This window comes from Thunnus maccoyii, chromosome 7 (assembly GCF_910596095.1).
Source record: "Thunnus maccoyii chromosome 7, fThuMac1.1, whole genome shotgun sequence".
In the NCBI taxonomy this organism is placed as follows: domain Eukaryota; kingdom Metazoa; phylum Chordata; class Actinopteri; order Scombriformes; family Scombridae; genus Thunnus; species Thunnus maccoyii.
Genome location: NC_056539.1, coordinates 18329936 through 18351369, shown reverse-complemented (window position 1 = coordinate 18351369; position 21434 = coordinate 18329936). Strand labels below are relative to the sequence as shown.

The 21434-nt window shown below is 39.6% G+C and overlaps 1 protein-coding gene across 7 annotated transcripts in view; it reads right to left on the bottom strand.

Annotated features, from left to right (window-relative positions):
* Positions 1–21434, bottom strand: part of negr1 (neuronal growth regulator 1) — a 164067-nt gene that overhangs the window by 63406 nt on the left and 79227 nt on the right. For all 7 annotated transcript variants that reach the window (XM_042416844.1, XM_042416846.1, XM_042416842.1 and 4 more), the window contains exon 3: positions 19134–19259. In XM_042416844.1, the coding sequence (XP_042272778.1) occupies positions 19134–19259 (126 nt within the window). The remainder of the gene's footprint in view (positions 1–19133; positions 19260–21434) is intronic.

The following is a 21434-nucleotide window of genomic DNA, read 5'->3' as shown; positions in this document are numbered from 1 at the left end:
TAGTGATCCTCTGACCTCAGCAATGGTCAAAGTGAGCACTTGTTCTCCTAGATGAGTGGGGGTTTGGTGGCTGGGTGGTATCTGCTTGGGTGGTATCTGCTAATTACTGTGTCAAAAATCTGAAGGCAGTGTCGATAATGAGCTTTCACACAGTTGTGGTGGCAAAAATGGAATCCAAGAGGCTTGGCAAAGACTTTGGTGGCCACACAAACAAAAGCAAAAGAAAGAAAATGTTTGAAAAACTGATCCATAAACAAGCACTGGATGTGTCTGAAAAACAGACCCGTTAATATGCCAAGAGAGCACAGGGACGGAAACATAACACAAAGGGCTCTATTTTTGTGATGGTGCACGGCACATGGCTGGGCTTTGCACCAGTGAAGAAGCACTTTTCATTGGGTGCACACAGCTTGTTTTTTTTTTTTTTTTCTTAACTTAATCCCACTGATGTGGGAGAGGATGTGCAGTACAGAGTGTGTCAGTATAGGTATCAAGTTGTGCAGTGAAAGTTTGATGTAAAAAAAAATAACAGGGATTTGTGCAGGCTAGGTTAACAAGGTGTAAAGTAGTCATTCTCTATGACTTTACATGTGCGATGTGTACTCAACAGACATAATTCAAAAACAATTTTTGTAAACAATATGATGGTAAATTTGACTCTAGCTTATTTTCTCTTAAGTGCAAAAAATAAGAGAGCACTACATTGAGAGATATAGAATCAAACTCAATGTCAGGCCTATAGCCTCAGTAATATACCGAGAATTAAAGTTATGGCAGATGCAGAGGGATCCGATATCATCTGTTCCAGTGAATAAGTAGGTCTCCTGCTGAGCTAGGCTACAGCCAAAGCCACAACCTCTACTCCTTAAAAAAGACAGTGCATCTCCTTCATAACTGTGCAAAAGAACAGTAGCAAATAAAAGGAATTTTAAAGTATTAGTGTTAATCTTACCAGACTGCTGTCTGTCTAGCAATGATACTGCTTAGAAAATAATACTGTTAGAAAACAATGTTATCTCATCGTCATTTGTGTTTGTGAGAAGCAAATCTCTTTTGGTTAAGTACTGTAATACTGTGGAATTAAATGTGTGTTTCAAAATAAAGAGATACAGTATTGTTTAATTCAAATTAAATAGTTTAATTTACCATCTGTTATTCATCTGCTGATTAGACCTCGTTTCAGCGCCAGACGCAGTCCATATTATAACCTATTAAATAGACTTGCAACTGGCGCAGAGCAAAGCACAGCATCAGTTTGCTCTCCACATTGGGGAATTGAATATTAGATGGTAAATTTAATCATAATTTTCTTTGAGATTTAAATTGGCTTCATATTTACATCTCTACAGTAGACATCTGAAACATTCTTACATGTTTTGCTTTCGACCAATAAGAGTACATTTCAGTTTTCACAGCCAAATAATTTTGGTTTGCTATTTTTCAACTCATACTGTGCAGTACTTGTCTCTATGATGGATCTGAAATCAAGCATTTAGTCATGACTGATGCCAGCCATAGAAATGTCACCTACTGATAATGGATTCCCCCAAATCTCCTACTGTCGTGCTGTGCTCCTGTGGCCAAATAATTACCAAAATACATGTACAGTAGCTGGTATGTGTGTCAGGACCCTCATGTCCATTACATTACACATGACACAGCCAAAATCTGTTATATTAATTTTATAATGAATGTCTAAATATTGCAAACACAGCTTTTATAGATTTTTGTGGACCATAAGTGGTTGCGTTATGTCCGTCTTATACACTGCACACAATGATTGCTTTCAAACACTTTATAATGTCTACTCTAGAGAGGTGCTATAAACTTCACTTATAGATTGTAGAAGAATTTCACAGGACTTTTTGTCTCAGTTGCGTGCGTAGATTTCCTTCCTACACACTAAGTGGTTGCATAACACAGTTGACCTATACACTGTCCCTAATGCATCGCTCCACTGTATTTCACTGTAATGGGGAATTATGATACGCAGTATGTGGAAATCCACTGTGTGCACTTGTGTCTTTTACTAGGGCAATGAAATCAAAAGCACTGACCCATAAGGCCATGTATGCTTGATGCTTCCAATACCATTTACCAAATGGACGAATCAAATGTAGCGGTTTCTACAGGGAAGCACAAGAACTTTTTTTCACAGCCTGGGAAACACAATCAATCACGTATTTGTCACTGTGGGAAGTTGGTTGCATTGTGCGTGTCAGCTTAGAGCAGTCAACATCCAAAAGACAATAGAAATAAGAATTTTTTTTTAAAAGTCATGTGCTATGTGAGATGCCAGCAGAATAATTGTGTTACTGTTACTGGTTAATATAAAAAGTAGGGATGGGTATCGAGAACTGGTACTAAATTGGCACCGGTTCCTGACTGGTCAGTACCAAAATATTGATTCCAGATGTCTGTTCCTGCAGTTATAAGATGGTAAAATCTTGTTTAAAAAATAAATCTCAGTGTAACCGGAGGTCTGCCAAAACTGTCTGTCCTGTCTGTCAGCTGAAGCTAAACAGCTCCGCCGAACCTGAACCCACTTCACTGAAACTGGTGATTAGGTGGATCTGCTCCACAGTGGACAGCTGCAGGACGAAATGCGAAATGACTTCTGGCCCATTTAAATGTCGTTGCACATGTTTGTCTTCCTGTCATTATTATTACATTTCGCTGAAGAACTTCTGCCCTCCTGCCTCACACAGCCATGCTCCCCCTCCCAACGTTGAATCTTCACATCTTTCATGTCATGTTTTCATTATTTTTTGCACCAAATTATGAAGAGTAGTATCAATAAGAATATCGATAAGCAGTATTGATATCGGTATGGATAAGATCGTAATGATACCCATCCCTAGTAAAAAGTGGTGTTTCCTTCACTAGAATGGGCAGCCAAGTTAGTTTATTCCCTGCTTAAGTAGTAATGTTACCAAAGAATGAGGATACTGTTTTCTTCGTTGTTCGATAAAGTGAAAAATACTAATTAGTCAATCAACAGACAATTAATTGCCAACTAACCGATTTATAATTTTGAGGCATTTGTTTAAGAAAAAATGCTAAAATTCTCTGGTTCCAGATTCTTAAATGTAAAATCTTTGGGTTGTGGACTGTTGGTCGGAACAAAACACATTTGAGGTTGCATCTTGAGCTTTGGGCAACTTTTAAAAAAGAAATTTCTACTATGTTCTGACAATTTAAAGACAATTAATCTAATAAATCTAACCACTGCAATTACAATTTTCTTTTCATTCCCCTTTGAAAACTCATGTTTGATTTGGGACAAGACATTGCATATTTATGTACTAAATATACCAATGATTTTCCTAATTAATACTTAAAGATGCCCTCTAGACATGTTTTAAGACATAAAAAAAAACTCTGCTTTGAATAGGGATTTGTGTCTGACATATTTTTCCACAAAAAAAGGTCAATTACCTAGTAAGAAATTTTTAAAATCTCCCTAATTTAAAAAACAGAATTTATGAATACTAGTGTAGTGCCCATTCAAAGCGTGCCTGTCCGTGCCTGCTTCAACGCATATAAAAATTAATACTGTTGATGTGAGGCCTGAATGAGTATATACACCAACAACATGAAAGAAATTCACACTCTATTATACACAGATGTCAAGTACTGTAATGGTGAATCTTTCTCATTTCAAATAAATTAGAGCTGCATTTAAAAATACAATACATTACAGAGCTTTTGAAAAAATGTGCATCCAAAAATAAAGTGGATCAGTTATATTGATTAGATTGTTTATTTTCTGTTGCTTCAGTTCAGATCATTTCAGTGGGTATATTTGCTCAAAAGATTTGTGCTTCTATGAGACATTTTTTGATTAAACTGCTTGTGGGAAGTTGCCTAAGAGTCTGTTCATTCTTGATTAAAAGGTCTGTTTTTGCTGTCTACTTTTCTCTTTTTAGAGCACGCCATGTGAAAAAACCTTTCTCAAGCTGAGCTGATACTAAAAGGTGACATGAAAATACTGCAGACCTCTGATTGGTCAGTCATTTATCACATTCACAGGCTTTCTGTTTCAGAGAAAGCTTTCTATTGCTCCCTCTCTTTGCTCTGCCTCTCTCTCTCTCTCTGTCTCTCTCTCTTTCAATTCAATGGGCTTTATTGGCAAGAAAGAAAAATGTTAATACTTATATAAATTATATATACAGTATATCCTATGCATGTATGTGTGTGTGTGTGTGAGGAAGCTATAGTCTAGTAGTCTCTCTCTCTCTCTCGCTCTCTCTCTCTCTCTCGCTCTCTCTCTCTCTCGCTCTCTCATGTGCTCCTCAGCTGCCGTGCTTGAAACACAGCAACACAGAGGAAAAAAACATCACAGATTTGTCCTTTTGTTCTTTGTATTTACTGCTGCATTAGTTGGATGTAATGAATGAATGAAAAGGAGAAATGCAGAGGAGGAAAATGAAACAGAAACTAAGAGTGTAACTGCTGTGAAACAATCAGAAAATAACATTGTATTTCTGTCATTCACAGGCTTTCTCTCTGTCAGAGAAAGCTTTCCACCGCTGTCTCTCTTCACCAGCGCTGCCTCTCCTTGAGAGCTTGTGCTCTCAGCTCGCTCGCCCTCTATCTCTCTCTTTATATCTTGTCTTTTTTAAGATAAGTCAGGAAGCTGACAAAAAAGCCAAACTTTTAATATTATCAAATGAAGAGAGATGTCATCACCACCTCTCTGTCATGGCAGGGCTGTACAACTCTGGTCTCCACCTGTGCTCGTGATCATTACATGCAGTCACAGAGCCCAAAAGCCCCGCCCCGCTAATGCAGAGCAGAGTGGCTCGCTGATCGCTTGTCTATTCGAAGTTTATTAATATCGATCGTGTCACGTGTCCAAATTGCACCAAATTTAACACTGCGCTTCATTGGGTCCCCAGCAATGCACCTGCCAAGTGTGAAGTCGATTGGATTAACGTTTCTTGAGATATGCGAAGGACATACATACAGACAAACAGCCTTCCTTTAGAGGAGAGATTTTAAATGCTGGACACACAATGTCTCCTACTTCACTGTGAAGTCCATTCTCAGTGTATCTGCACTGGAGGCTTCAAGTTTACACATCACACTTGTGTAAGTTGCATACTGGACCAGGGTCTACTTCCAAAATAGTTGTGATGTCACAAATAATGCACGTAGGTTTTCAATGAGCACAGAAAAACTTTCCACTTTCAGCAGAATGAATGTGAAAACAACCTTTTAGTGTCAAACTCTGCACATACATCATTCTGCACAGTGAAGCTCAAACATCCGACTGTAGGCACAAGAAGAAAAACACATTTTTGAGTGGAAGAATCAACAGAAGGAAACTGAATTGTGTTCCCCACTGCTACTCACAAGTGTAGCTTTCGTGATAAGGTCTGATTGAATTTTACTGTCCACTGTTTATCACCTATGCTTGGTCAACAATGTTATATAAATTAGTATCTCTGGCTGACTTTTTGAGCTGGTTTGAAAATGAGAACCCTGTATTTGACTCAATATTGACTCAGTCTAAATGTAACTGACAAATAAGTTCTGTATCATTGAACTTTGAGACATCGGACAATAACAATGAACGGGGATTATTCACAGTAGGAATGATGCAAAATTTCAGTCTGCATTTAAAGGGGACATATTATGCACATTTACAGCTCTCTATTTTTTTTAATCTGGGGCTCTACCAGACAATCTTTGCATGATTTACAGGTCAAAAAACTTGTTATTTTACTCACACTGACTCTTTATGTGGCCCTTCAGTTCAGTCTCTGTCTGAAACAGCTGTTTTAACTCCTGTCTCTTTAAAGCCCCTCCTGATGAACCCACTCTGTTCTGATTTAGGGATGTCAACGGTTAACTCTTGATTGGTTAACCGCCAGGAATATTTCTGGCTGGTTAAGCTTGTCAGTCTATAGGTTAATTTAATCTCCTCATGCCTAAACCTAGCCGACCCAACCAACGAAGGCGACGAGTACTAGCTAATCAGGGGAAGAGTAGACTGGGTCATGCCAAGAAAGTGGTGGGATCCATAATGCTCCGCTTACAGCTTCGCAGCAGTCTGAGGTAAAAAATGACTCCATTGCATCACATCTACCCCATCACTTTCAGCCTCCTGGAGGAACACTTCATTTGCACAGAGGATGGCAGCAGGAGGATGTCAGAGCTCAAGGCTAAAGTTCAGGAGTCCCTTAGAAAACGCAAGCAGGTAGCCTATTAATTTATTTTAAGCTATCCTGTTATATTAAAAGTAGCCTTTATATATTGTAGGCGAATATTACATTAGCCTATTGTTATGAATATGCTATTAGAAGTATTTTAAAAAATATTTGGAGAAACAAGACATTTTGCAAGCATTTATCTAAGGAAAATAGATAAAATGACATGCAAAATCTTATTATAGCCTCTGTATTTTACAGGGGGACGCTGAAAATGATATGCAAAATCTTATAAACCCCTTCACTGGTGGAAAGAACACGAGAGATTTTGAGTTGCGGGGAGCCTTTCTACATACGTTAATCTCAAGTTTTGGAACTTTGACCATGTTTAACATAGATTTCCGACATCATAACAACATATAAATGACGGAAAATAACAAAAAGCATAATATGTCCGTTTTAAGTATAAATCCAGTTGAAAAAGCAGCAGTCTTTGCCTTAATTATGGTAATTGAAAACAAGGATTCAAGCTCTCTTTTCTTAAATTTTTAACATGGAAAGCTCATTCCTCACAGCTACATATGATTTTAATTACTCTACATGGCACACATTTTGACTTGTCATAGCAGGTGAAGCCCAGGTGTTATTAATGACACTAATTGCTGTGTCCCACTAAGTGTATGTAAGCGTTTTTCCTGCTAAGGCATGTCAAAATGTCTGCAATGAAAAAAAATCCTGTTCACTTTTCTGCACAATTCCAACACTATAAATGCAAGGCTCTGGCACAATCATGAGAAACAGGTGCAAGTGATAATGACTCCCACATTCAACAGTACCCTTCAGTGATATCCACAGGTGGCACGTAGGGCTCCAATTAAACTGATGGAGCGAAATATTCCAGTTTGCAAGCGTTCACAAATGTGTAGAGAATTGTGAGGCACTGTGCTGATGATTCAGCATGAAAACACCTTCTGATGACAATTCTGTTCAAAAATTTGTCAAACCTCCAAGATTAGGGACACTGAATTAAGCAGGGTGTAAGATATAACATTGTTACTATGATTCTACAGTATCAATTTTACCAAGCCCATCAAATGACATCAAGCAATATCAGACTTTTACTGTGCTCCCGAATCCCACATACTGTGCCAGTTTTTACTTCATCTAACATTGTTTTTGATGCACTCTGATTTTCTGTGAGCTGTTCTTCCCTTTTAATGCTTCTAGCTTCTCAAACAAGAAAAAGTGCCAAATGTTGAATAACTCTAGTATGAAACAACTAGCATTAAACACTAAGAACAGTAACCGCTAACTCAACACATCTGTGCGTAATACTCCCGAATCTGTTTCACAGTAAAAAGCCCTCTAGTACTGCCAGTAATAACTATACTGTTTGAATCACACTATTAATTTCCTCACTAATGATAGTCCATATGACAGGGCTCAACTGGAGAGTCCAGTGAGGTTGAAGTGGGAAACGATTTGATGATGTGTTAATGATGTGTGTGTATATGTGAAAGAAGTAAATCCCAAAATAAATTTAGCTACAAGCAGCAATGTCTGGCATCGATGCCAAGCATAAGTCACTCAAGCCGAGCACATTATATGCAGGTACAGTGAGGACTTGTCTTCCCGCTGAGCAAATTTGATTATGATTGGAGAGAACATTGCAGAGATATGTTTTACTCCCTCTTTATCTGTCTTCGCTGCCAAATTATTGTTCGTACCACAGCCAAATTCTGTTTTTAAGCCGTAATAAAGACATCCAAAAGTTGGTCCCAGTTGCACGAAGTGATGATTGGAAGAATTTTGTCATATAAGAAGCAAAACAAGCTTTTGACAAAACCCAGAATGGAGGCCAAATAAATTGACAATACCACAATGTTTTGGCTTAGGGAACCAAGGGGGAAAACAAGTTTGCTGGTTAGTGAAAGAGTTCGGAGTTCTGACTAAATGTGAATTTAAATTTGGACTGATGTGGTGCTAGAGGGATTGTTGTATTAACCCCATAATATGTATTTGTGTGTTTTAATTTTGTTTTGTTTCTTTTGACTGACTTTAATTGTGGCTGGTGAGTATGACAGTACAATTCACTGTAACACTGAAATAAAACATTCTGAATCTTGACAAACTCACAAAGGATCAAATTTATGAACTAAAGCAAAACCTGAAGTTGTAAAAATGAACAACATACGACAGTATGTATTTTTTTCCTTTATCATCCACATTTAAACTGGAGTATCCTATGGCTTAATTAAGACAAATTATACAAGATGGGTTGTGTTGCAAGTTTTATAACATGTATATCATTATTGTGTTTTTCCCTCAACTAGTAAGCAATCAGTGCACACACTTAAAGCAGCTGTGGTCCCACAGTTTTGAACAAATACATAAAAACAGATCCTTCTGAAACAAATGGACAAATTTCCATTTGGAAAAATCTAATTAGGTTGCCCTCTTTTTTGATTAATGTAAGCCAACCTTTTATTTATTTATTTTTTTATTTTTCATGCAGGATCTACTTGCATCATTCTGCCCAGGCAGCAAATGGTATTCCTATTGATTACAGCAGGAAGGGGGCTTTGCAAAGGTCACAGAAGCCATTAAACAAGAATCGCATCCTTGATTACAGAGCCCCAGAGTGGCCATAGAGAGAAAAAAAATGTATATTGAGGCCACTTTTACTACATCGAGCACTCGATACTATTGCGTACGCATGAGATACGATTCGTTCTCATGTTTTGATTAATTTGTGGGCAAAAGAAAAAAAATTGTTCCCACTCTTTTGGTTTATTTGTGGGCACAAGATACAATTCGTTCCCACATTTTGGTGAATTCATGCACACAAGATAAGTGTATATTCAAAGAGCCAGCACAACAGACCAGCTTTTCTCCCCGTAGCATGAAGTGCAATGCACCTGCTTCAAGTATCGAGTGTCAGACTGGCTGCCCACTGCTCCTAAATAGTTAGGATGGGTATACAGTATAACAATATAATAGGATGGGTAAGGATAGGATGCAGAGTATAAATTCCTGGTATTTAAAATGTACTTTGAAAATAAAGCGATTCTGATTCTAACAGTATGATGAATTGATTTCTGTCAAGTGTCAACGAGCACTTAACAGTCCAAGACTGTCCGTCTATACACATTCCCCATCAGGTCGGTAAATGTGAGAGGAAAATGCACCACAGCCATGCTAGGATCTTTTTAATTACCTCCTGCGCGCCTCTATGACATGGTGAGTGCGCAATTATTTTTAGATGAATAACTGAAACAAATTAGGATATCAACCACCAAGCATTCACTGTATTCCAGCAAGTGATCTCTCTTTTAGATTAGGGTTAGGCATGAAGTCTCCAGTGAGGTTAGGTAACCTAAAGTTAAGGTAAACATAAGGGTTAGCTTTCTAAACAAATGTGCAGTCTTGGACTATTTAGTGCTTGTTGACACTTGACAGAAATCAATTCATCATCCTGTTAGAATCAGAATCTCTTTATTTTCAAAGTACATTTTATATACCAGGAATTCATACTCTTCATCCTATCCTTACCAATCCTGTTATATTGTTATACTATATACCCATTCGAAGTATTTAGGAGCAGTGGGCAGCCACAGTCTGACACCTGATACATGAAGCAGGTGCACTGCACTTCATGCTACGGGGAGAAAAGCTGGTCTGTTGAGCTGGCTCTCTGTATATAAACTTACCTTGTGTGCACAAATTAAGAAAAGGTGGGAATGAATAGTATCTTGTGCCCACGAATTAATCAAACGTGGGAACAAACTGTATCTCATGTGCACACAATAGCATTTCGAGCACTCAATATAGTAAAATGTGGCCTTGATATAATTTTTTTTCTCTCAGTGGCCACTCCAGGGCTCCGTTCTTGATATATACTTTGAAGAACATTATATGTTGAGTGCTCAACCTTGACATTACAGTAAACAAGAAAGAGACATAGCATTATATATCCTGAAAAAAATCTGAAGAATAACACAGGAAAGCCTTGGGGAAAAAATAACTTCCTCTGTTGGTGTGAGTTACAGAAACCACCAAGGGACCTAACATAAGTTGTGTATGAGTGCATGCTGAGAGATATTTGAGAAACTGACAGAAGCCTTCTCACCTGAGGGAGATGTCACTCCAAGCAAATTAAAGAAATCATAGCAAGGTTAATTTTGCATTCAGAGCCAATGCTGGCTAAGTGCCGTTGCAGTAAGCAATTTCCCACATTGTGTAGGGGAGCTGTGAGTACACTTCCTTCAGGGCTGCAATACACAGATAGGGCAGGCATCGCTGAAGAATCCATTATAGCATAGAGCAGCATTTTCTACATCAATTTATCCTTTTAACTCCTGAAAATGGAGAACAACCCACGCTGCTACATTGTGCGCTGCTGCCTTCTGGCCCCAACTCAAGGTGTGGGCCAGAACTAGGGGTAGAATCATACCGTGTGCAGGGCCTGCCTGAAAAACAGGCTGCTAGTCTGCCTTGATACATAACCCCTACACTGCACCCTGGCTGTCAATCTGAGACTGTTAAAATCCAGAGAATGGAAGTGGGCCAAAAGAGCCTTAAGTCACGTCTGATTGCATGTGCTGCCATCTCTGTGACCCGTAAAATTACCTCAATGTTACTTTCTGTGCTGACATATTTAGCCAAATGTACTGTAGCCGGGGACATACAATTTCAGGTGCTAGACCTAGCAGGGTTGAGAGATCTATGTGACTGTGTGATTAGAAAAATAGCTTAGACAAGGCCGAGGGTAGCATACTTCAAATGACACATATGCAAACTGAATAAGAGGCTCAGGAGAAAAATTAAGTAATTAGTGTGACCAAGGAAAACATTTATTCTATCTCACACAGGCTCCGCCCTCTACTGGACTCTCCTAATACACTCCTCCAATCACATGTACGCAATCACCCACTGAAATTTGCATGTATGTAGCCGGCCACTCAGGATGCACCTACCAGTTACGTGTGTTTCACACAGTGTGTAAAGCAGTGCTTCGCAGCCGCTCTCATCCTTTTCACTTCAGTGACTCTGAATCTGCTCACTGATCTTACCTCTCCACAGATGGAGTCGCTGCTCCAGTAAGCTCATTCCTGCCTGTTGTGCCCTGGCTTCATTGCTGCCGCCACTGGACATCTCTTCTGCTTCGCCCTCGGTCAGGACCATGCAGAGAGTGGCATGATGCAGCCACCGCCCTGTGTTTACTGCCGAGGACTTCCTCCGTTTCAACGGCTGCAACGGTAGACCATTTACGACTGTGTGACATCTTGCTCCGCTGCAATGAGAGCAACCCAGAGCTCGAGGTGTATCTCCACATTGATGGTGAGTCCCGTTTCACCTGGTGCAGGACTGAGTGCAGGGCCACACAGAGACAGGATGTCCTGGTGTGAGATTTTGAATCTCTGCATCCTGAACCAGTGCATTGCCTGACAGACATTGTGCATGCTAACCATCAGGAGATTGCTGGAACTGGTTCACTACCATCGACCTAAAAAATATATATTTTCACGTCGAGGTGGCACCTGAATGCAGCAAGTTCCTGCATTTCGCCTCTCAGGGATAGCCTAAGAGTACAACAGGCTACCATTTGGCTACTCCCTGGCTCCCCACACATCCAGGAAGGGTGTGGATGCAGCACTTGAACCGCTGTGCGACCAGAGCATTAGGGTGTTCTTCTACTTAGATGACCTCATTGTCATGGCCAGGTTTAGGGAATGGGCCATTTTCCACACAGCCAAGTTGGTGCCAACAGGCAGAGTATCTGGGAGTTGTGTTCAACTCAGTTAGTCTGTGGATTGTTCTGTTGCAATCCAGACAGATGGCCCTGCAGCAGGCAGTCCTCTTTGCCTTTCATGCAGGGGTTGGAGCTCATGGCGACGGGCCATCCAGTGTCTCCACTGGGGCTCCTGCACATGCACTGCCTGCAAAGGTGGTTTGCCAGCCTGCGCTTGGATCCCAAGAGGCACAAGCACCGCATGGTGAACATTCCCCCATCAGTGCAGAAGGTGTTCACAGATGCGCCCCTGACAAGGTAGGAGGCACCTTCCTGGGGAGAGCAATAGGTGGTGTATGGCCTTCAGAGGAAAACCAATACATCAACCTCCTCGAACTTCAAGCTGTGCTCTTGGTTCTCCAACACTTCCTGATCTGGGTTCACAGGAATCATGTGTTGGTGAGAACAGACAACCGGCACCCCAACACGATCCACCAGGTGGACACATTTGTATATGCGCCATGGCCAAGGAGGTTGCTTTACGCCTTTCCCCCTCTTTGTCTCATTCCCCCTCAGCTGGAGAGAGTGAGACAAGAGTGGCTGTTGGTCATCCTGATAGCCCCGGACTGCCGTTTGGCACTGTGGTATAAAGAGATGACCCAGATGTTGACCCATTCAGCGCAATGACCAGATGTTCATGTGCTATGCAGAGGTGTGGCCAATAAAGCTCTATCCAAGAAGTGCTTAGCTAGTTGGCTTTGTGAGTGCATCTCCCAAGCCTACAGGCAGGCAGGTAAGGACCCTCCCCACTTTGGTCCGAGCACATTCCACATGTGGTGTAGCAGCGTTGATGGCCTTATTCAGCAGGGCAAGTGTCGAGGACATATGCACAACCGCGTCTTGGTCTATGCCTTATCCATTCATAAGGTTCTATCTCATGAACATGATGGGCTTCTTTTCATAGTCCGTGCTCGGAGCGACTCAGGAAAAGGGTGGCGTGAGTGTCTTCTGTGGTTATTGGCCAGTTACGTACATGCAAATTTCAGTGGGCAATTGTGTGCATGTGACTGGAGGGGAGTATTACCCATAGAGTCCAGTTAAGGGCTTCATGTGTGCTTATAGAACTAGGGTTACAATATCGTAACCTTTATGCATTAGGATGCATTGATTCAAGACAAAATAGGCCATATGTCAACATTATTGAGAGATTTAATTTCTTTACTTAAAAACTTTATGCCATGTTCCCAAATATTGGTGGTTGTAGAGTACAAAGATTCAGTTAATAAGAACTAAATGAAATAAGTACAGTGCTAGTAGATGAGGTCCTCTATCTCAGACGGCTTGGGTTAAAAATATTTTTCTAGTGAACTGGAAAACATTGTAGTCTGTAACAACTGAACAAAAAGTTGACTCCATACTCCAGCTTCACTGTACTTATTGTTTAATCAACTGTCTTGGCCACCACAGAGTGTGGAATTGAATCAATCTGTTGAGCTTGGCCAATGCCTGAATACTGCAATAAGTAATAATATTAGTGAATATAGGAACAAAAACAGACTTTATAATTAACCATTTTTTCTTATGTATTCAGTGGCTCTACAAGATTTGCTGCAATGCAACAAGAATGGAAAAAAATGGAACAAATGTAGATATATCAGCCTATACATAGCTACCAGGTTATCAATATAGTGATCCAATATCAAAACAAACACTATCATTAAGCTTTTACCACCTACTGTTCCGACTGTATAAAGCAAACGCTGCTGCTACAATAAAAAGTTAATTATGAACATTTATTATATCAATAAAAAAAAAAAATAATGCCTTTGTCAATCCAAGTACAATGCACAGCAAACTGTACAAGTGAAACTAAAAAATATGTCTCCCTCCCTTCAAAGTAGTCTGGTCATCCAACTATGTAATAAATCCTTGAAAACTTTATGTCCAAACTCACCACAAGGGTGTAACAATCATAAATAGCCCATTTGTTTTAGTTTTGGGGGACCACCTCCAAAAGGGAATGATAGTTAAGGGGTTAAAAAAAGTCATTGCCTGGAAATAAATTTATGACTGCAAACTGCCATTAAATATGTGTGGTGTGAGAGTTACTCAATACCACATTTGAGTTAAAAAAGGTCTACTATTCATCATGTTGCAGACACTCCAATAAAGCGTGTACGCATTGAGCACCTCTTTAGTTAGCAATACTCAGCTCAACAGCTGAATAGGGAAGTGTTAGACACAGCTCCTGCTGTTTATATCTGAAATTCGGACTGCAGTGCCTAACTCTTTATCTTTCACCTCCCATCATGTTTAAAACATGCTCAAGTGTTAGCTCTTGAACTGCACATCAGTTCATTGCAAACTATGAGAAAAAGAACCGAGTGCTGAGTGAGAGCTACTTGGTGAACAGACCGCCAAAACCTTGTTTAGCATCTCTTAAAGAGCTGCCAGATTCCAGTGCATCATAGCAGGCATGACTCCAGGTATGTAGCAATGATATAAAGTCAAGTTTGAATAATTCATTGCACAGTTCACAGAGCCACTGACAACAGTGCTACTGTACTTGCATTTATGGTGTTAACACTTAGTTCAGGACCAAGCAAGTTCTGTTGGATCCAGCTCTAAGTAAGCGACAGCACACATATTGAAGTGAGATGTCAGTGCACAGGGTGCTGCTGTCTGTTTCCTCAGAGTGTGCTTTGGGGAAGATATGCCCTATGCACTTAAATGAAAAGGCAAAACAAAACATACAGTATGCAGTTGATAAATGTACAGTAGCTGCTTGGAAAAAGAGAGAAAAATGTGTCCCAGCTGAGTCCTATCACAGGAAGCAATCAAATATGTATTTGAGTATTCTAGTCAGCCTTTTCAAAGGTCACACTTCTATCCCATGGATTCAAATCTCAATGGAAAAAGCTTATCAAAGCAATTTTGCCCAGCCATCCAGCCGTCCACCCAACCGAACCGGACTGAAACAGGCTATGTTAAAGGATATTTCACCCCCCTCCCTATGACCTATGAAATAGTGGTGAGGAGCCATAGCGCAGTACTCCATGCGTAGGCAATACCCTCAAAGCCTGACATGTCACCCAAGCTATTGTGGGCTTTCTGAGTAAAGTAAGTAGCGATGTCAAGAGCTAAATTAAAAATGACAGAGTGGCTTCTGGGAGTATTACCAGTGTACTTCTTCTAATGGCATTTCTCATTTGAATTCAGCTTTTATTTAACCATACAAGTTGATTCAGAACATGTTTTAAAGATATCAAAAGCCTGGGGGAGGAGCTGCAGGGTTGGAAACGATTGCATTGATACACACAAACTAGGCAGTTTCTCATTAGTTCTTTTCAACTGATGACCGGGCAGCAGCACTGAAACAGTCGGGGGTAGAATCCTAGCTCAAGGGCACATCGACAGTGTTTGATAAGGGTGGGGAGAGCATGAAACGTTCACTTTGCACATCCAGATTTCACCAGCTGATAGGGGGATTCGAGCGGGCTTTCCAGTCACAAGCGCCCTTATCATGCAGCAATCACCCCAAACTCCTGAGGACTTCACTGTCAAGCAGAATTTCTACATGACTAATTAAACTGTTCCACAAAACAGAAATGATTCTTTAAGCATTTAAGCATCAGACATATGCTGACACCATTCGTCCTCTAGCAGCACGTCAACAGGGATGATCTGCCTGTTACAAGTACTTGCTTCAGTTTGCATCTCTCTAATTGAAGAATATGCACTGACTTTATATGCACATATACTGAGCTAAATTATCATCTGAATAAACAGTTTATGGCCACACTTCAGTGGATGCACAAAGTTTATTATTAGCTGGCAGTTTGCTGGTTGTCAGGAGGGGGAGTGAAGGAAAAAATGCAAACACAAAACAGTCGGAGTGGGAATAGGAACTTGACAGTCAGTCAGGGAAATTTATCATTCTGTCAAACTCCACTGACTGCTGCAGCAGATCTATCTACAGAGTGAAAAATACCCACTCCCACCCAAAATGGCTGAGTGTTGAAGAGAGTAAAGCCAGCAAATAAAAACTGCCACGTAGACATGTTTGTCATAGTGGTTTCACCTGCTTGGTCTCATGTCAATAAAAGTGATTAGACTCCTACCAAATATAAATGGCCAACAATCTCAGTGCTTGGGGAGGCAATGATGCAATCAGATCATGACTTTGCACGATTCATGTTACTCATAATACCTAATAAATGTGACTGAAAACAGACTATGAAAGATGCTTTATCCTTTTGAATAAAATAGCATAAGATAGCAATAGAATAAAATAAGCAAATAGTGTTTTCGGTTTCATTGTTCATTAAAAACTTGCTTGGGACAAAATTCTACAAAATACTATAGTTGGCTTCAACCCACCACCCCCAAAAAAGACTGTGGTAGAAGATTGTTGTTTGATGTTTTAGAATCAATATCAAAGCCTTTTTCTCCAAAATCCTAAAAATCGCAATTGTTAGATTTTTATTGGGGCTGCAACTAACAGTTATTTTTACTAATGGTTAATCTGTCAATTATTATTTCGATTAATCAATTAGTTGTTTGGTCTATAAAATGTTAGAAAATGGTTAAAAATGTTTACCACCAAAGCCCAAGATGACAAATGTCTTTTTTTGTCCACAACCCAAAGATATTCAGTTTACTATCATAGAAGACTGAAGAAACCAGAAAATGAGACACATTTGAGAAGCTGGAATCAGAGAATTAAAAAATGACTTAACATGATTAATCGATTATCAAAATATTTGGAGATTAATTTAATAGTTGGTAACTAATTGATTAATGGACTAATGGTTGCAGCCCTAATTTTTATACATCACATAAAAAGAATGTAGTTATGACTATAGGTCCTCCCTGTAATTAGTGACCTGTTGGTGTTTCTAGACCCTGACAAAAAATAACCATGTTTTGGTGTTGATGGTAGTTCAAGCAGCTCCACTCATGGTAGGTCATTGCAGGTCTGCTACATTTTAATGGGTCACTCACAACTGAAATAAATGCTTCCATATGCTGTGACTGCATATTCAGGTTGCCTACGCAGTGGTTGGAGTAGACTGTTCTGCATATCCAAAAGATTTAATGGAATTCCATCAATCGATTCCATCGGTAATTAGCCTATTACAACCTTTCAGTTGTACCATGTTCTTTGGACAAATCGCCCTTACTACAATAAACGACTCAAAGAGTCCATGGCAAATGGCTTCTTTTCTGATGTGCTTCGAGACAGTCTGTGATTACATTTAGTCCTGGGCCCTTTCATTTGACCAGCATATCATTTCTTCCCTGGTATACTTCAAAGTGTGGACACTTCAAAGTAGAATGAGTGACTGCCACTCGGACTCTGAGGATGGCTCTTTTGATCATCTTCTGAAAACTCCCCTAACGCTATCAGGGCAAGCACACCAGAGAGGAGGATTTGACAGCCATAAGATAAATGCAGTCATCCTCACAGCTATCAGATAAGCACAGCATGCTCTAATCCATTAATATGAAAATGAGGGAGGATGGGAAGTGGCTGGGTGGGGGCTTTGCAGCAACAGTTAAATGCTTTGGAATGAGTTTTCAAAGGGAGGATTCAGTATTCAAAGCACTTAATGGTGTATGTGTGCTCAGACTAGCAACCAACTAAAAAAATAATAACAATAATAATAAAGACTATATAATAATATAATATAATATAATAATAAAAATTCTTTGTTAATGCACCTTAAATGATGGTTTACAAACTGCCGAAGCAAATTGTAGGTCTCCTTGCAGTGATGAAAACTGCAATTTTTATGCATAGAAATACTCTATCTATCTTCTGTTTAGTGGCAGAATGTGCATTGGTGACACATTAACTACTGCCTTGAACAGGTGTCAAAACCAATGGTTGGAATATCTTTTCTTTTTTGTTAACTATTTGAAAAGTGTCTTCAAATATTTGGAATATAGACTGTACATAGACTGCAACAATTTAAAGGAAATGTTTAATTTTAAAATACTGATCATAACCTACAGTATATGGATCATTTTTTTCCAAGATATATTGCATCTTGAAAAGGAGATATTTTCTTCTTTTTCTGATTTTGTTCCTCACAGTAACTCATTCTCCACAGTTCATCCTATGCAATTTCACTGCATTCCTGTTGATAAACAGCACAGAGATTTATGGATATCAACAATTATAATGTCCATGGAGTTGTAGGGACCATTTATTGGTTAAACTTAGTTTAAGTTGTGTATGTAGTGATTTTGTCACTGTGAGTCATTTTTTATAATTATGACTTTCATTTCTTAAAATTTGACTCCAAATATTCTTTGCGAAATCACATTTGGATTTGTTAAATAACGTGTAATGCAATGAGTTGGGAAAAGTAGGGTTTTCATGAAGTAACTAACTGCAATGATTGAGACCGATATGCTGCCAATCAGTGTGGTAGAGGGTGAGGGATTGAGAGAGCTAGTTCGGTACCTCAAGCCCGAGTATGTTATGCCATCGAGAGCTACTGTGACTAAACGCATTGAAAAACACTTTGATGTGAAGAAGGATGAGCTAAATGTCAAGCTAACCAGGGCAGACAAGCAAGTTCTGACCACCGACTGTTGAACAGCTCTCACAAACGCAAGATACATCACAACTTTTTTAAAAAATTAACCGGTTAGTTACCAGTTAATGGGTGTCAGTCTATTGAAAGCAAAATTAATTGAAACTAACATCCCCAGTTCTTACCATTTGATCTCTCTAGCTGTTTACAGTTAAAGTGGGACTGGTGGTCAGTCAGTGGAAACTGGCCCCATTTAATAACTTGTTAACAAAAAAATGATTAGCCAATTAATTAGCTGCTACTGTTTAAAAACCAGGTACATTAATTCTCCCCTTAAATATATGGTGCTGAATGGCAACATCAGTGCAGGACCTCAAACTCAGGTCTCTCTTTCTCCATGATACTGTATGTTTACTTGAAATTGTTATTACATCCACCCATTTCCCCCACTCTCCCTCCCTCCGTCCCTCCTCCCTCACCCTCTCATCTATTCGACCACATCACTCCTTCCCTTCCCCCCCTTCCATCTCTTCATCAAATAACACAGCAAAACTACCAGTCGTCTCTCTCTCTCAGTCTATCACCTATTGATCCCGTCCATGCTTCCTCATTTCCTCTCTCGATTCATCCATACATCTGTCCGTCCATTTATCCATCCACCCGTTTATTAGCATGGGTAAGTGAGAGGTGAAGTGAACTCACCTAATGGGGTTATGTGTCTCCAGGAAATGCTTGGCTCAGGTTTCCCACTGGCTGTACAGATGAGCGACACATTGCTGCCCTCGTTTACTGTGATGTCAGAGGAAATGTCATATATCTTGGGAGGAACTATAAGAAAAGACAGATAAAAAAATGCAGAAGATTAGCATTTCAAATATGCAACCTCTGGTTCACACACCAGTATCATCTGTATGTAATATTACACTAAAGTAGGAGGTAAGGTGGATATCTTTGCAGTGAGAAGGTGCTTGTGTTCTAGTTTTGAGTTGAGAGATATATACTGGGCTTAAATGATCTCTTACTTTAGGGAACATAACTCTTGATACCTTAGATTCAGACTCCATGATTCAGTCTGACATTACCATCTTGTTAAATCTTCTCTGTAGGGGATAGAATTTGATTTTCCCCTTGCCAATCAGTAATATCCAACCACTCTGATTATATTTTCAGTCAACACAGAGGCTGCCTTAGTCAGTGCAGTTAGCATACATTACCAGTCAAAAGTTTTGCCCGTTCAAGTGAACTAGTGCACTGTCTGTTCAAAACGTGCTTGTTTGGAATGGGCCGATTGCTTGGCCTCCGGTGTAGCTGCTTCAACAAATATAGAAATTAATACTGTTGATGTGAGGTATGAATGAGTATATACACCAACAACATGAAAGAAACTAACATTCTATTATACACAGATGTTAAGTCCTGTAATAGTGAATCTTTTCTCAATTAAAGTATAATGAGGGCTGCATTCAAAAATCAAATACATAACAGAGCTTTTGAAAAATGTGCATCCTAAAATGAAGAGGATTGATCATATTGGGCTCTTAGATTGTTTATTTTCTGTGGCTTCATTTCATATCATTTGAGTGGGTATATTTGCTCATGTGAAAAAATTTTTCTCAAGCTGAGCTGATACTAAAAGGCGACATGAAAACACTGTAGACCTCTGATTGGTCAATCATTTATCTCATTCATGGGATTTCTGTTTCAGAGAAAGCTTTCTGTTTCTCCCTCTCCTCGTCCCGCCGTTCTCCCTCTCTCTCCTTTCAATTCAGTGGGCTTTATTGGCATGAAAGTTTTGAGAACAATGTTAATATTTCTATTAATTATATATATACAGTATATCCTATGCATGTATTTGTGTGTGTGTGTGTGTATGTGTGTGTGTGAATGCATGCTTGTACTGTGTGTGTCTAGGTCATTCACTGTCCGTCAGGTTGTGGCATGTTGAAACATATTGGGCAGCAAGATATGCCCTGTCTCCTTCTGCTAGAAGTATTTTCAATTTTGAGAGGTCATTAATCTCTTTGAAAGATGAAATTACAGAGTTGAGCTTGTTCCTTAAATGTCCTTAAATGTTCCTTATTTCATTGAATGTTTTACATTGTAGGAGGAATTAGTAGTCTAGTAGTCTCTCTCTCTCTCTCTCTCTCACATGCTCCTCAGGTTTCGTGCTTAAAACACAGCATTCACATGAGGAAAAAACAACACAGATCTGGGTTCTTTTTTTTGTGACTTGTTGTTCTTTGTATTTACTGCTGCATTAGTTGGATGTAATGAATGAATGAAAAGGAGAAATGCAGAGGAAACAGAAAGTAAGAGCGTCTGTCTCCATAGTAAATCATCTGTTGAGTGTTTGACGGTTGTTTATTTGTGCTTTAGAACGTAACTGCCGTGAAACAATCAGAAAATAACATTGTATTTCTGTCATTCACAGGCTTTCTCTCTCTCAGAGAAAGCTTTCCACCACTGTCTCTCCTCACCAGCGCTGTCTCTCTGACGCTTGCTCGTGCTCTCAGCTTGCTCGCCCCCTCTCTCTCTTTTTCTTTTGTCTTTTTTAAAATGAGTCAGGAAGCTGACAGAAAAGCCTAACTTTTGTTGTTATCAAACGAAGAGAGATGTCCTCCTGTCTTCTCTCTCATGGTAGGGTTGTACAGCTGCTGCACAGCAGAGCGGCTTGCTGACTGCTTGTTTTTTCAAAGTTTATTAATATTGATCATGTAGCATGTCCAAATTGCACCAACTTTGACACTGCACTCCCTTGGGTCCCCTGCAATGCACCCACCGAGTGTGAAGTAGATCAGATGAACGATTCTCAAGATATGTGACATACATACATACATAAATACATAAATACATGCAGACAGACAGAGATTCCTTCCTTTAGTGGAGAGATAGGATGATGGTGCTGATGGTGATGGGATGATAAATAGATGGGAAACTGACTGGTACTGTAAGCCATTATTTTTGTGTATTGGGACACACGTGAAGGGAGTTGTTTTTAATTAA